Genomic DNA, 17147 nt, shown 5'->3' with positions numbered 1-17147 from the left:
ATAAATAAATAATAGAATCACCACTGTTTCCCCAGTCACCCTCACTGAGTGCAGTGGGACAGATAATCCAGCACCTGGTTCCTCTGCTCACTCCATGGAGTGCAGCCTGGGGGATAGTCATTAGTGCTGCATTCCCCTGATCACCCTTGTAGAGTAAACATGACAGATCAATGCACAAAGGACCAGTCCATAGATGCTCTGATCTCTCTAGGCATGTGTACACACACCTCCACAAGGGAAACTCTTCCTCTTTAGGGAACTCCAAATGAGAGTTACAGGTTCAAATAGGTTCAGTTAGGAAATCTGTAATGGCCTGAGACAGCTGTAACTACCTTCTTCCCAGCAGCTGGCTATGGAGTGCCGAGAGGGACAGCAACCCATATCTGGAAGAACCAGTCTCCATTTTATAAGGCCACAAAGTTCCTCGGTGTGCACCAATCAAAACTGAACCTAGTATTGCTACAAAGATACATGCGGCTATTTTTCTTGGTGGTCAGGGAGTCGGCATTTCTAACAGAGGGAGATTTTTACCTGAAGCAATGGGCTTCTCGCCATATGGAACCTTCATAGGCAGCCATGTCCAGGCAGGCATACTCTCAGCTCCCTCCCTTGAGTATGGAAACTCTCAGGTTGCAGCAAACTGACAAAACAAATGCGAACAAGTCATGTGACACCATGAGTTTCTCCACAGGATTTCACAAGCAGTGCTAACATAGTGAATATTGTAAGGAATATTGTAAGCAAAACATGAGAAGTAATTCTTCTGCTCTACTCCATGCTGATTAGGCCCCAACTGGAGTATTGTGTCCAATTCTGGGCACCACATTTCATGAAAGACGTGGACAAATTGGAGAAAGTCAGAGAAGAGCAACAAAAATGATTAAAGGTTTAGAAAACATGACCTATGAGGGAAGATTGAAAAAATGGGATTTGTTTAATCTGGAAAAGAGAAGACTGAGAGGGGACATAACAGTTTTCAAGTACATAAAAGGTTGTTACAAGGAGCAGGGAGAAAATGTGTTGTTCTTAACCTCTGAGGATAGGACAAGAAGCAAAGGGCTTAAATTGCAGCAAGGGTGGTTTAGGTTGGACATTAGGAAAAACTTCCTAACTATCAGAATGGTTAAGCCCTGGAATAAATTGCCTAGGGAGGTTGTGGAATCTCCATAATTGGGAATTTTTAAGAGCAGGTTGGACAAATACCTGTCAGGGATGGTCTAGATAATACTTAGTCCTGCCTTGAGTGCAGGGGACTGGATTAGACAACCTCTCGAGATCCCTTCCAGTTCTATGATTCTATGAATAGTATGTTTGTGGTCCCTCCTAACCTAAAAATCACATGGCCTAAGGGCTTCTCCTTGGAGGAGGAGGAGGAAGAGGAAGAAGAAGAAGTGGGGATTCAGATCTGTTCCATGCAAATGTATGGTGCTTTAGTCCTTGGGATCAGACGCTCAGACAAAGCTGTTGCCAGCTACCACAGATACAATGGGAACTTCATGGAAAGATGAGGCTATTAAGAGTCATCAGAAAAGTTGACTTATGATTCTGACTCCTGCCAGACATTACAAAAAGGAATACAAGTCATGTGGCAAGTTGAAGTAGTCCATGAAGTACTCTTTGCAAGTGGTAGCTAGAACCAGTGCAGGGTCAGTAACTGTCCTTTATTGCCTCAGAGCTATATGCAGCTCAACCAGCCCTGTCTGAAGTTAGACCCAAGTTGGTTTAAAGTTTGCTCGATTTGGGAGTAAAAGGACTATCCATTGCTTTGATCAAATGAGGTCACTGAACATTGCCCAAAGTGGGTACCCTATAGAACTGTGCACGAATTTCAAGAACAGATTTGGGACATAGAAAGCAACCCATAGAAAAGCCACAATATGAATGAAATGAATGAAATCATCCATCATCTACAAATGGGACCATTGCAACCCACTTACCCTCCTATTTCTAGTCTCAGAAAATCAAGGACAAGCAGAGCAGGACCCCGTCTGAAACATCTAAATAAGTTCCTAATTGTAATAAGGGCAAATTTAAACCCAAGATTGGATGTTTTTCTAAAAGATATGCTGTAGGAATTATTTTGGGGAAGTTCTATGGCCCGTATTATACAGGAGGTCAGACTAGATGAGCACAATGGTCCATTCTGGCCTTGGAATCTAGGAACCTATGAATCTATTAGAGGCTTGTCTTCAAAGCATGGCCATCTTACGATCCTCAGACAATCCTAATGTTTTCGAGTCCTTTTTCTTTTTCAAACTTTGATCATTACCATTTTGTTCCAGGGTCTCTCTCCAGGATCCTGTTAGCAAATAATATTGGCTTTACAAGAGAAGGAAATGCATCTGTCTTTTCCTGGACAGTGTTTTCTGATCTAGGCCCTACACAGAGAGAAAACTGAAGCAAACACACAGTTTGATATGGTTCCTGGAGTGTCTTGGATTCTGCACAAACACAGACACATTGTGCCAAGGAAGTCTATTAAAGGTCTGGGCTGAGGATGAATACTATCAGGTACAAGGTCTCACCTCAAGAATATTAATAAAAGATGAAGATGATCATAGGAAAAACAAGTGGTGTCACAGAAACAAGAATCCACTTCTTACTGGAGCTTATTGGAAATTCTGATCTCATGCACAGGCATGCTTCCGTAATCCACAATTCATATGATACCTATCCAGTAATTCTGGATGTCCCCTATGCATCTTGCCCTATATCATTGATCAGCAGAAAGCTAGTTCCAGTTGTATATTCTTCACTCCCACAATTGGGAGATTTCTTTTTGTGGTGAGATCTATCCGATTGTGTCCAGGGAACCGTTTCCAGAAAGAGAGAGCACAGCACCCACCAGCTGGAAGTCAGTGACTCAGTGAGGTCTCCGAACACCTCTCATGGAAAACAGACCTGTTCTGGTCACAACGGTCAGTGTGTCTGTGTCACAGTGGGGTGTCTGCTTGTGGCTGTGTCTGGGGAATAGCTCCATCTGGTTTGACACCCGTTTTGATCTTTTATTTGTGCTGTGGCCCCTCTCATGCTCCAGGAGTTGCAGTGTCTCGTCTTTGTGACTTGGGGTGCTCCCTGGACTGGCTGGCCAGGTATCATTCCCAACAGTCATCCAGTTCACGTCAGAGTGGCGTCCCTAGTGGCCGGTGGGGGAACCCAGGCCTGCCCTCTACTCCAGGTTCCAGCTCAGGGGCTCTTGAATCAGAGGCCAAGGTCTGCACGGTCCCAAAACTTGCTGCCATTTCCCTGAGCTTTTTCCTTTCCACCTCTCTCAGGCTTCCACTCCACCACCCTTTTGGGTAAACCCTCTGTTCAGGGATAGGATCCCAGGGCTTCTACTTTCTCCCTGGGTTTCCTCCTTTCCCTCTCAAGCCCAGAGAGTAACTGCTGGCTTCCACATTACAGCCCCCTTCCTGCTGCAAACTTCCTAACTTTATACCAGCCCTGTCAGCTCCTGTCCAGCTGGGATCCATTCTCAATCAGGTCTTTCCTGTCAAGCCTAACTTTCCCACAGCTGTGGCCTATCAGGTTGTTTAGCCCTTTCTGAGCCACATTAGCCCTTTATCATAGTCTGATAGTGTTTTCATAATAACTGGGAAGAACATAAGCAGCCCTACCCCAGAGAGAAATTCTCCTCTCCTGGGCGGAGCAAAGTTTCCTGTGTGCACTGCCCACAAAAGGGAAGATGAACACCATGTCCTTCATGGCAGAAGTCAGATTGGCAGAGGGGCTGGTGGTCAACTTCTTTGCACCTCGAAACAGAAAATGAAGTGCCCTGTAGTTTGTTTCTGTGTCACGATCCAGGATGTGTGGACAGCTTACAAAGCTATCCAAGGTCCTTGCTATATGTGTTCCCACCTTTTCCACTACTCCCAAAAATAGGAACCAAGAGAGGTGGAGTGACTGTTTATCCCTTTCTGGCTGAAGAGGCTATGGCTTTCTGCCTTGATTAACCTAACATTGGATCTTTGGATGTCTGTCTCACAGAAGAGGTCTGCTGTTGCAAGATTAATCCTCTATCCAGGAACAGACATGTTTAAAATGAACACTTGAATGAAGTTTGTTATTTATCTCCTGGACCCCAAAAGAGAAGTCAACTAATCCATAGTTTAACTACCAAGTTAAACCAGTGAAAGAGCCTTGAATTCCTGTGGAAGTGCTGTATTGTGGATGTTTAAGAAAAGTTTTGTACAAATCCCAATATATTATACTTCCTTACGGTACCAACCTTATCCTAGCTGCACGAGGTCATAAAGCACAACCTCAGAGCCTCTACTATTTACAGCACTCCGCAGAGTGAACCTCTGCAGGGTGTGTCGTTATGTACTACCCTTCCTAATGTAGGCTTCCTATTGGCTATGATTTCCAATCAGATGAGTTTTTTTATTTGCATTGGGGAGCTTTCTCTAATGAGACCCATTATTGTAATTTTAATTCAGATCAGTCATTCTTACAATGGCCATAGAATTCATTTCCTAAGCAAATTCAGGAAATAGTCCTCCTTCAGTTAAGCAGCAAGTCCAGTGCTTAGGGGCACCAGCATTCTCAGGTCAGAGTAGGCATGTCTCCTGTACTGAGGTCTGCTAGATAGCCATTAGTTCACCAAATTCTGTATATTGGTCATCCAATGTTAGCAGATGCCATTTTCTTTCTGTTGGCAGGAAGACAGAGGAGCTACTTATATAAAATCTACCTTTTTTGGATGTCCGTAATTAAAGGATGAATCTGCTTCCCACTCTGGAGGCGCATTACTATGAAAATCCCATTGTAATGTGTAGGTGGACCTTAGCATAATGAAGAATAGGAAAATGTATCCATGCTTACCTGAAAATTTCCTTTTGTTGAGTAATAAGGTGGACAGATCTGGCTCATCCTGGAGACAAAATGGATCATCCACAATAGCAGTGGCAATTGATATCCATGGTTTTGAGTTTGTTGTCATTACTTGGGATTTACCATAATCTGCAAAAGAAGAATTTCTTCCTTCAGTGTATATTGAGGAACACAATCTGTAATTTAGGAAAGTAGATTTGAATTATGCTATTCCAGGAAGCAGGGCATTCTTCTGCTGCCAGTGACTGACAGGTCTGGTTCTACTCCAGAGCTGCAAGCTGGCTGATGTATCCATTGGTAACCAAGCTATGGACCTTGTTACTCGAAGAAAGGGAATTTTCAGATAAGCATGGATAAATTAAATTTTCCTATGAACTAGTATATCTCAGCACTGCCTAGATTAATAACCCCTAATGCCATTGTAAAATTGCAGAGAACTTCAAGAGATTTCAATGTTTCCAAGAAAATTGCAGGAGATTTTTCTGGGGTTTGTGAGGGGATCGCCTCACTACCTTGCAGTGTGGTTTTTAACTATTTGATGTTTGCTCCGAGGATTGTAGTAATGTTGACTTGAAAGTGAGTACATTAGAGAGGTCAGTGTAACATATTGGTGCGTTGGAGTGTCCTGATGTAAATGAGCCAGTGCTTGGAGATTGGTGTTGTGTTGGGTGATTGTTGAGATATCTTCTTGTTTCCATGCTATTCAGAATTTGTGGTGTGTGGGAATATGTCTGAGAAACTTTAAACTTGCAAAGTTGCGGGGGGCAAGGGAGGTTGGGGGGAGGTGATTTTGAAAGTCATTTTGTTTTTCTCTTTTATTTTAATCTGTTTTAAATGTGGGATCTGACAATCCAGGGCTGGAGATAGGCCAATGGAGTGGAGAAAAGGGCTATCCAGGGACTGGAATAGCAGTTCAATCCGATCTCTGGTTGTTGGGTTTTGGATTTTTTAAATTTACATGCCTGAGAGATAAAGCTTTAACTAACACTTCAGCTTCCTCTGTCTGGCACTCAGAGCTTTTCATGTGAAGCTGGAGCCTGGCAATTTGAAAAGCTTGTGTCACCCAGAAGAAGCTTAAATGTAAAGCTTTCTCCTCCAGGGTGTACAATTTTAGAGCAGAATTGACAAACTTCAGGATTAAAGTAAAACTTTATAATGTTGGTTGCTTTGAATGTTGTTAATGTATTAATTTCTGTTATTTAATTAACCCTACTAGTTGCAACCATTACTGTCTTCAATTGTTATTGACGTATATTTGAATCATTGAATATATTTGTCATTCCGTGGATGTTCCAGAAATTGGTTTTACAAAAATTAATATATTTATAGCCCCAGGGTGGTGTAGAAGACTCCGATTACACTCAATTTATTTTATCAACATTTTCTTAATGATGAGTGTTAGGAATTCTTAGAACTCATCGTTAAGAAAATATTGAAAACATAAATTGAGTGTAATGGGGGGTTTCTTCTCAATCACAGGTGCTATATAAATAGTTAGATTCTTGAGCATCCACTTGACTCAATAGTGGGGCTTGGGGCGGTTCCTCGTAATTTGTCATATCTGTCAGCTGCCATTGGCAGAATAGATTTGGTTTCACAAATTTTAGAAATAACTTTTAAATGTATTTATTATATGTCCCACTATGTAGACAGTGTCCAAGGTATTCTAGAAATGAGATGGATCCCAGTTCTACAACTTGCTCCACATGAGTAAAATTTGAAGCCCCATGGTTCATCTGGCTCTTATATTAGATGGACTTTAAAAAAAATCTCTGGAAAAGAATTCCAGAATTCAGAAAGGGAGTATTCTAAAAGGTTTTCTGTACAGAGTTACAGAATATTTTACTGCCAAAAATCCATAGAAAATTCAGTTTTACTTTGAAAGTTTTTTTGTTCCAAGTTTGGAGACTGAATTCAGTCAGTAAAGTGTAAAACAAAGGATTTTAATTCATCTTTGAGAAGCAATCACAATATGCTTTTAACTGTATAGTTTGTACCAATGCCTTCCTAATAGGAGAAGCTAGTTTGTAAATTAAGAAACTAGAAAATTCACTTTTTTTTTTTTTTAAAGCAAAAAGGGAGTGAGAGAAAAACTTGGATCCTGTATCAACTCCAAAACAGAATTGGCCCCAGAATCATTGCTGTGTGGTAAAGGGGCATCTTCATCTGTATCTAGATCTATCTGTGTGCACAATACAACTACATTAAAAGAACATTAGCAGGTTGCAAAGCCAAGCTCTGAAAAGTTAGAAAATGCCAGCATTCCGCCCTCTTGTGCATATGCATTATGATAGCCTTAGATTATGTGATCTCACATTATTTTTTCCTCAGGACCCCTGCCTCATTCAGTGCAGACTGGATGGTGCTCCCATAACAAGCAGCTATTCAGTATTTTGTTCTCTCCTTATTGTTCAATGTGTGGCCCCATGCCTTGTTTACTGCATGCTACTCAAACAGGGCCGGCTCTAGGTTTTTTGCCGCCCAAGCAAAAAAAAAAAACCTTCAGGAGCACAACTGCCAAAACAAAAACGCTCCGAAGTATCCAGAATGCCACCCCTCAAATTGTGCCGCCCCATGCACGTGCTTGGTTTGCTGGTGCCTAGAGCCGGCCCTGTACTCAAAGCCTGTTCTGAAGACAGACTCACTAATTTCCTTGTGGCCTTTCTGTAGGGGCTTATCATTATATAACGTGAGTTCTTCACAAATATTAATGAATTTATTTTTACAATATTATCATCCCCATTTTGCAGAGAGGAGCTGAGGCACAGAGAGATTAAAGTCAATAGTATCCACTAATTTTGGGTGCCTGATGTGAAATGCATAGGGCCTGATGATATAGCACTTAACATGTTCAAAGCACAGCTCCTATTGACTTCAGTGGCTCAGTGCTTCTGCAGATCAGTCCCCAGGATCTCTAGTCAGTCACCCAGAAAATGAGGCGCACACAATTCATTACCATTTATAAAAAGTTTGGATTAAGTGACCTGCCGAGCATCACACGGGAACCTTGTGGCAGAGGCAGAGATAGAATCCAGTTCTCCAGAGCAGCATTCAACTGCTTCACCATGTTTTTTCTCCTCCTCCTGCAATCCCCTGCCTCACTCACTACAGACCTTCCAACTTCTGCAACAAATGAGTCAGGGTCTTCTTCATTACACAGCCCTGATCCATCTTCAGAGAAGGCCCATCCTGTGTGATGAATGGGGCAGGGATCCCATGGGAAAATAGCATATGATCATGCAATTAAAGACTACATAGAAATACATATGCACAAGGGAGGCAAAATAAGGTTGCCCAGGCATCGGGGGCATTGAGAGCAGAGGAGAGATTTGCGTTCAGTTCAGGTGCCTTGACCCCCGTCACAGCCTGCTGCTGTTACTGGGAAAGTCACGCTCAGCCCCAAGCTTGAACGTGCCCAGTGTGCATGGATCCTTCTGGGTATTTAGCTGCTAAAATCTAAGTCTCTACTGAGCATGTGCGAGCTTTGATTTTCAGAGACTAATAAACTTGGCGAAATTTGGGCAGATTTTCATGGAGCCAGCAAAAGGCCCATCCCTGACGCAAAGGCTACCCCTCTGCCAAATGTCACATCCCCGCTCCAAAGCCTGGGGCACAAGAGCTTCTCTCAGAAAAGGTCCCCATAATTTTTTAACGTGGGCAAAACAACGTGTTTATCCCTCGCCTTGTTCTCAGAAAATGCTGGACCATTTTGGCTGAAAACTTCCAAAAAAAATAAAATAAAGCAACAACAATCACCCCAACTTGAGGCAGACACCTGGCATGGAAAACTTCAGCCCAAACAATTAAAGTTTGGCAAAGTCATAAGCAGTGAAAACAGGATCTAATAATAGAAGTATCAGGTGATCTTAACAGGGCTGTGTTACCAGCCCCACCTATAATGTTTTTATTTGTATTCTCCATTGTTCGCAGTGTTCCTCTGGAAGTTTGGAAGACGTATCTTTCCCTGATAATAGTGTCATATTTCATTATGCAAACATCAGTATTTTCCCTCTCACTCTGGCATTTTCTCTGTATTAGGGACATTATAGAAATAATAAACAGCATTGCATTGTATTTTGATTGGTGTTGAAATTAGCATGACTCATTTTGTTTTGGTATGCTACATTCTTGCTGTACTGCCGGTATTATGGATTATTTTATCTCTACAATCAGCAGAAGTCCTGGAATAGGATTTCTTTAACTTGTGCTCATGCCAACTGCCTGTCTTGCTCTGCAGCAAGAGAGCAGAAGTACGGTGGGATCATCCTTAACGATGGCAGATTTTTTCTTACTTTTTTATGCTAGTGATAAATTGGGGGTATTGCTTTCTGTTTACAAATGATCTAGCATTCATGGGTTTACTGAGTGAAGCAACTGCTACTTCCAGAGGTGTTAACTTCACAATATGGGAGAGGCAGATCAGTTACCACTCATGCAGCCTTTTAAAAATGATAAATAATATTTTTTAAAGTGCAGTGACGAGGAACTGTTTGGTTGAACTCATCGGCAATGCGAAATGAGTCTTTCACCTTGGGTGACCAGATGTCCCGATTTTATAGGGACAGTCCCGATTTTTGGGTCTTTTTCTTATATAGGCTCCTATTACCCTCCACCCCCATCCCGATTTTTCACACTTGCTGTCTGGTCACCCTACTTTCACCTCTAGATTGCTGGTTGCTCCAGTAGTGACTGACAGATGGTGGTTTAGTGGCTTGTGAGAAATACAATGATGGTTTCAGTCCAGTTCTCAGCAGACAAGTGTGAACATCACGACACTGCAATCCCAACCGGTATTAATTGGCACCCAGGTTGACAGTCTCTGAAGAGAGATGCCCAAGGTTGATACACTCCTAGAGCAGGTCCCTCTCCCCAGATGAGTGATTGGATGATTGTGGGCAAGCTTTCATTGCTGATGTGTGCTGCCATAACAGTTGTTGTCTGTAAAGAGAGGGTTTGAGTCTCCACAGGTGTCAGCCCAGCACTTTCCATGGTTTCAGTTTTAAAAAGTGTGGTTAAAAACAGGCCGGGGGAAAAAAACAGCTTGCCTCCTTCCTAAAAAATGCTGTGCTTCTGCTGCTGATTCCAAGACCACTTCAGTGTTTACTCTAAATCTAGGTTTCTAATTGCAGAGGGTGAACAATGTCAGGGGATAAGATTTCCAGAACAATTTTGCTTTCTTTGAGGACTGGGAGATGGGACTTTGTTTTGTAAGGAGAAAAAAGGAGACATTTAGACAAAAATAACCCATTGAGCAGTTAACCAGCAGAACCATCGCTGTCAATAGTCGGCACAGACAGACTAGAAAGTATGTAATATCTTGGCTGACCACCATCAAAAATTGCTAGTGTGGGAATTGGCATGTTAGCAAATTTAATTGAAAGCAAATCCAAGCTTCTTTCATGCAAGAAGTCTCTTTCTGCCTTATTACTTAACTTATTAAAATTGTACTTGAAAGATAGGGGGAAAGCTTGAAATGTACATTGATTGATTTAAAAAAAAATGAGTATTACTGAGTCTCTCGACTTTTTGCTGATCTTGGGTCATTTCATTTTCACAATATTTCATAATTAAAATTATTAGTAATTCTGTTTTAAGTCTCTGCCAACTTCCTAATTAACTCTTCTTTCCCTCAGATTGCAGTGCTTATTTATTACTGTCAGCTCGCTGTATAGTTTACACAATGCACCAGGAATTTTTGCTAAGAATGTCTCTGGTTTTGTTCTATTGATATATGTATCTCTGTTTCCACTGCAGCCATACGAATCATGGGATTAATGAGCTGTCAGATTCTGGGTAATGAATGAAAAAATGACAGAGATCTTTTCAGAATTTAAGAAGAAATGTGTTAAATTTGTCATCAATGCTATAAAGAAATCACATCTCTTCCATGTATGAATCAGGAAACGTCTTAAAAAAATAAATAAAAATTGCAGTGGTGCAAAGGCCCCACGTGATCCCCTGGTGAGCAAGTGGTTATTTCCAATTCTGTTTCCATCTCTTTTGGCATCGCTGCTCAGGGGCTGTTTGAGAGAGAGAGGCAGGCAGGAGAATGTGTTTTGGAAAAAGTAATAGATTTCTACACCTGGGGCTCTAGGTTCTGAGTTGAACCCGCAGCTGGAGATTTTTCTGTGTTCTCTCTTTACGCCTATATGAACTTGCTGGATTTCTTGTTATAAACATTACTCCTTAAAGGGAAGACCTTGCTGACTGCCAAAGAGTTATTTTTCCATGTGGGTCATTCTACCCATTTACAAAGTTTCATTAGATTTAGATTCCATAATTCTTCTTATATATATAAAAATATATTTTGATCCAGGTGACGGTCACAGATGGAGGCATCTCTCCCAAGCAATCTACTGTTTGGGTGGTGGTTCAAGTTCTGGATGAAAATGATAACAAGCCTCAGTTTCCAGAGAAAGTCTATCAGATCAAGTTGCCCGAGAGGGACCGCAAGAAAAGAGGAGAGCCAATCTACAGAGCTTTTGCATTTGACAAAGATGAAGGACCGAATGCAGAAATTTCCTACAGCATCGTGGATGGAAATGATGATGGGAAATTTTTTATTGACCCTAAAACCGGGATGGTTTCTTCCAGAAAGCAATTCACAGCAGGGAATTATGACATCTTAACAGTAAGGCTTCATTAACCAGAATTAGCACACACCATTTGATGTTTCAAGAATATGTTTTTTAAAGTTAGTATAAATAATGTCACATAGTTTTCCCTAATTTAGGAGTTATATGTAAAACCTTAACCTATTAAGAAATTCAGTTGTCATACATAACTATAGATAAAGAAATAAGCTCTTTTTACTCAAAATGTTTTCATACTTCTCAGGTTGTTCAAAAGTTAGATCTTCAAAGCATCAGTTTGTCTTTCCAATGCACAGGGAAAAAACATAGACCGAGGGCTTGTCTACGCACACAATAGTTGTACCACTTAACTGTACCACTTCAGTTAAAACAATACAACCCCCTTAGTGTGGAGGCAGTCATACCGGTATAAAAGTACCGTATATACTCGTTCCCAAGCCGAATATTTTTGGTAAAAAAGTGACGCATCAAAGAGCGGGGTTTGCCTTATAAACGGGTCTACACCAAAATTTGATGATTTAAAACTCTATGGAATCATTGAATTGAATATCTAATGCATTGTCGTTTTGTTTACCTGGAGCGTCTGTAGGCATCGAGCCCCACAGCAAACCGTGGCCACTGGGAGCTGAGGGGCTCCGTGCCTGTGAACGCTCCAGGTAAACAAAACGTCCAGGCCCGCTAGAGGCTTACCCTAACGGGCCAGGAGCCAAGGTTTGCCGACCCCTGAAATATAGGGTTGGCTTATGAAAGGGTCATATAGTTTTTGCTCTTTTTACCTAACCATCTTGGGAGGTCGGCTTATAAACGAACGGGCTAATGAACAAGTATATACGGTAATTATACTAGTATGGCTTATGGAGGCCCTCTCAGAGATCCAGAGAGGCCCAGGCCACTTCCAGCTTTGAGGCCCCCTAGCCATAATAAAAATTAAAAAATGACAATACATGAAAAACAAAATAAGGCACCAAAAAAAGAGTGAGACATAATTTGAATACTTTTTTATTAAACAAATGCTTTTCTAGCCCTTCTCTGTGCAAATGCACTAATTATTGAGGAAAAATCTATATCAGGTGTCTAAATTTGAGGCCCCCTTTGAGCTTGAGGCCCAGGCCAAATGGCCCTCCTGGCTCCACCCTCTTATTGGCCCTGGGTTTTTGCTTGTAAGTGAAGGGGAATAATCTATACTGACATAAAGCACCTTTACACTGGTGTAACTTCACCCACACTAGGGGTTGCACTGCAATAACTATTTCAATAAAAAAAATCACTCCCTTAAGCACAATAGTTATGGGGCTCAAAAACTGTGTGCAGACCAGGCCTGAGAGAGACAAGAGATGTGTGGTATTTTTTGATAGAATCAAATTTAGGGGCATATGAACTCCAGAAATCTATATGTATTGGAAACACTCTTGTGTGATTGAAAACGATTCATGGTAGGCACTTGAACAAAGGATTATGACAGCAAAGTATTGAGTGGGCGCAGGTGTCTAGTAGTGTGCCACATTGATCGATGTTTCATCCCGTCTTATTTCACATCTTCATCAGGGATCTAGGTATCAGCATAAACAGCACAATGACCAGGTGCCTTTCAGATCTCACACTGCGAGCCAGGTCTCTCTCACTTCTTGGGAATTGGCTTTATTAATAAAATACTGTAATGTAAAGTTCAGCTCAAGTCTTCTCTCCAGGCCGAGTTCCCACTCTGATTCCTACAGCAGGACTGCTCAGGATACAGCCTTGATCCTCTCTCTCTAAAGAGTCCACCTCTCTTAAATCCAAGCAGAGTAACAAGCCACCTGCTATAGTTCACCAGATCACCTTAATCTGTTTCCCACAAACCACCTGTTACAGTTCACCAGAATACCTTTATCTGTTTCCCAGCAAGATCAACACAGGCTAACAGGATATGGTATTTCAGGCAAATACTGCCAGCCTTTTAAAAAGTGTGTTAATCACATTAATTGATGCTATAGTCATATATATTTATAAATATCTCCTATAGTGTATAACTTGAAAACACACTAAAATAAAGGAAAACTAGCCAAACTCTCAGGATGTTGGCATAACTGACCAAAGCACCCACATGAAATTGTATTTGTAACCCCCATCCTCCCTTCTCTGACCCAGATGTTTGTTATTCCATGTCTTTTTCTACACATAGGGCTTGTCTATCTGGAGAGTTACTGTGCAGTAAGCTGCGCTGTAAATCAACAGCCCTATGGGCTGCTGCACACTAAGGGTACGTCTATACTTACCCGCTGGTTCGGCGGCAAGCAATCGAACTTCTGGGTTCGATTTATCGCATCTTGTCTGGACGCGATAAATCGAACCCAGAAGTGCTCGCCGTCGACTCCGGTACTCCTGCTCGGCGAGAGGAGTACGCGGAGTCGACGGGGGAGCCTGCCTGCCGCGTCTGGACCGCGGTAAGTTCGAACTAAGGTACGTCGACTTCAGCTACGTTATTCACGTAGCTGAAGTTGCGTATCTTAGTTCGAATTGGGGGGTTAGTGTAGACCAGCCCTAAGTCACCACGTGTACCCTGCTGCCTCTCACTAAAAGTTCTGCAGTATGCTTTGACCTACTGCATTCTGAAACAGCAGTAGATCGAAGTGCACTATGGAACTTTTAGTGCATGGCCACAGGTTCCACGCAGCCAATTAGCGCATAGCAGGCTAGAGTGCTGTAGATTTACACCCCAGCTTGCCAGGCACTAACTCTTGGTATAGACAAGCCCCTAGATTGTAAACTATTCCAGGCAAGGATCACGCTTATCAAGCACCATGCACATTGATAGTATAATACAGGGGTCGGCAACCTTTGAGAAGTGGCGTGCCAAGTCTTCAGTAATTTAAGGTTTTGCGTGCCAGTAATACATTTTACATTTACAGGGCCCCCCGACAGAACCCCAGACTAGCAGCGGGCTGAGCAGGGCCGGCGGACGGAACCCCAGACCGGCAGCAGGCTGAGCCATCCAGGCCAGCAGCGGGCTGAACGGGGCCGAGACCCTGGCTGGCAAGGGGCCGGCAGCCGGAACCCCAGGCCAGCAGCAGGCTGAGCGGGGCTGGCAGCCGGGACCCCAGACTGTCAGCGCAGGAGGCAGACAGAACCCCAGACCGGTAGTACGCTGAGCCACTCAGCCCGCTGCCAGTCTGGGGTACCGTCTGCTGGCCCCTGCCAGCCGGGGTCCTGTCCGTCGGCCCCGCTCAGCCTGCTGCTGGCCCGGGGTTCTGTCCATTCAGGCTGGCAGTGGGCTGAGCAGGGCCGGGACCCCGGCTGGCAAGGGGCTGGCAGCCAGAACCCTACTCCGGCAGCTGGCTGAGCGAGGCCGGCGGACGGAACCTCAGACCGGCAGCGGGCTGAGCGGCTCAGCCAGCTGACAGTCTGGAGTTCCAGCCGCCGGCTCCTGCCAGCCAGGGTCCTGGCCGTCGGCCCCGCTCAGCCCGTTGCCAGCCTAGGGTTCCGTTCACCCAGGCAGGCAGCGGGCTGAGCGGGGCCGGCGGCCGGGACCCCGGCTGGCAGCAGCGTGCCGGTAAAAATCGGCTCACGTGCCGCCTTTGGCATGCGAGCCGACCCCTGGTATAATATAAATAATAAGAATTAACCCTAAGTTGGGAGGAATTGTGAACACTGAGGGCAGAGAAGCAACATAAATAGATCTATAGAAACTGAAACAAAGGAAGAAAGTAATCATTTTGGAAAATGGGTTGAAATAATCCAAAACATAGTATTGTAAGAGACTGAAGGATCATAGCATACTGAAAAGTTAAGAGTTTTGCAGTCCAAGTGCGATAGCAAAAAAAGCCATTGGTCCACATATGAGTCATGTCATGGATCATATTTGTGTTTGTACAGTGCCTGCCAAAGTAGGTCTTAGTTAGAATCTCTGAGTAGGACTCCAGTAATACAAATAATGACGAAAATAACAACAATGTAAACACAAGATATAGGAATTAGGTAGATTGGAAATAGGAGTAATGGGGTGAAATTAAGGGACATTTGGGGAAGATTATTAATAATAATACTTACCTCTTATATAATGCTTCTCATCAGCAGGTCTCAAAGTGCAAAGGTAAATATCATTATCTCCATTTTACAGATGGGGAAAATGAGGCATAGAGTGATGAAGTGACTACCCAAAGGTCACCCAGTAGCTTAGTGGCAAAGCCAGGAATAGAACCCAGGTCAAACTTCCTGACAGTGGAAGCCTATTACATTTTAGAAAAGTCTTCTAGAGAAGATAATAGAATTGGACTAATATAACCCTACATTAGTCCAATTCTAGACCAGTATCAGTAAAGCACTGGTAGACTCAGGCACCAATAACAGGTTAAAAGTGTGAATTATTTGCCTAGAAACATATGACACGTACTGTTAAAAAGCTGAGATTCTAACTTGTCTGTTGCTTGTAGCATACCTTTTTAGTACTGGCCTGGCAAGCAGATATAGACCTTTACATCTCATTAATGTGAATGCCATCTTGCTATTTTACCCTGTTTGAATGACAAAATATTAATGCCCAATATCTCACAAAAACTGCAGCAGATGTAAAATCTATGGAGTTAAGCTATGGGTGAAAAGAGCCTATATAGATTATTGAAGTCATCATCATCTACCATGCTGAAAGCCCTCTGTATTCAATATTTGTTTTGTGAGTTCACGCATCCCTACAATACTGCTGGTGTTATTTGACAGTGCCAGTTGTAGTGGTTTGTATCCCTTCCGCATAGCAAGGATTGCTTCAAACCCCTGACATAATTTTATTTTATCAAGTTCCCCTCGCTGCCTCAGAAGTGCAGAGAAGACCATAAGCAGTAACAATCCCTTTAGACTTCAATTCTATCTCCAGTATTGGGCAGGTCACGTACGTTAGTTAGATAGTTAGTTAGTTATAAAAAAAATTAGCGCAAAATTGAGTTTTCAACTAAATGAGATTTTACCAAGTGAAAAGTGTCTGAAGAAATTTTTGATTTGGGGTGAAATTAGTGGCCTTAGATACACAGGAGGTCCCTTCAGACCTTAACCCTATGAAACTATGGAAAACTTACATATTTAGGCTGAAAACTTAAATATTTTGAGCCAGATATCCTGTCACAGTTCCTCATGAAGGGCTGTAGTTCAGTTTCCTCATGTCCCCATTGTCCTCCCTGGCTGGGCCATGTCTCTCATGATTCACCATGGCCAGGGGCTTTCATGTTGCAACCTCTCCCTCACCAGGAGGAATAACTGTTCCAGGGAGCCTGGACTGAAAGGGAGCATGAGGTCCTTAGAATACAACTCCCATGAGGCCAGCAGCATTTCCAAACCATTTTGATTTTCACAGAAAGATCAAACTTTTACATGAAAAATTTTTACAAAAATGATTTTTCATTTTTGATGAAAATTTCCACAGAAATAAACCCAACTTTACTCTGGTGGCAGGAGTATTCTCAAGATGCATTGACAGAGCAGCATGTTAAGCTACCGTATGTGTTCTCTCTATGCGTAACAGATAAAAGCAGTGGACAATGGACGACCCCAGAAGTCTTCAACTGCGCGCCTCCATATTGAGTGGATTAAGAAACCCATACCCTCACCTGTATCACTGACTTTCGATGAGCCCTTCTACAACTTCACTGTCATGGAAAGTGATAGAGTGACAGAAATTGTGGGCGTGGTCTCTGTGCAACCCGCTAACATACCTTTGTGGTTTGATGTAGTCGGTAAGTTTGAACTCAGTGCTGT

The 17147-nt window shown here is 42.8% G+C and overlaps 1 protein-coding gene across 3 annotated transcripts in view; it reads left to right on the top strand.

Annotated features, from left to right (window-relative positions):
- Positions 1–17147, top strand: part of FAT3 (FAT atypical cadherin 3) — a 452955-nt gene that overhangs the window by 292910 nt on the left and 142898 nt on the right. For all 3 annotated transcript variants that reach the window (XM_065417527.1, XM_065417519.1, XM_065417510.1), the window contains exons 4-5: positions 11150–11464; positions 16915–17125. In XM_065417527.1, the coding sequence (XP_065273599.1) occupies positions 11150–11464; positions 16915–17125 (526 nt within the window). The remainder of the gene's footprint in view (positions 1–11149; positions 11465–16914; positions 17126–17147) is intronic.

The sequence above is a fragment of the Emys orbicularis genome, chromosome 1, assembly GCF_028017835.1.
Source record: "Emys orbicularis isolate rEmyOrb1 chromosome 1, rEmyOrb1.hap1, whole genome shotgun sequence".
In the NCBI taxonomy this organism is placed as follows: domain Eukaryota; kingdom Metazoa; phylum Chordata; order Testudines; family Emydidae; genus Emys; species Emys orbicularis.
The sequence above is the reverse complement of the archived record's forward strand: the minus strand, read 5'-3'. Positions and strand labels throughout refer to the sequence as shown.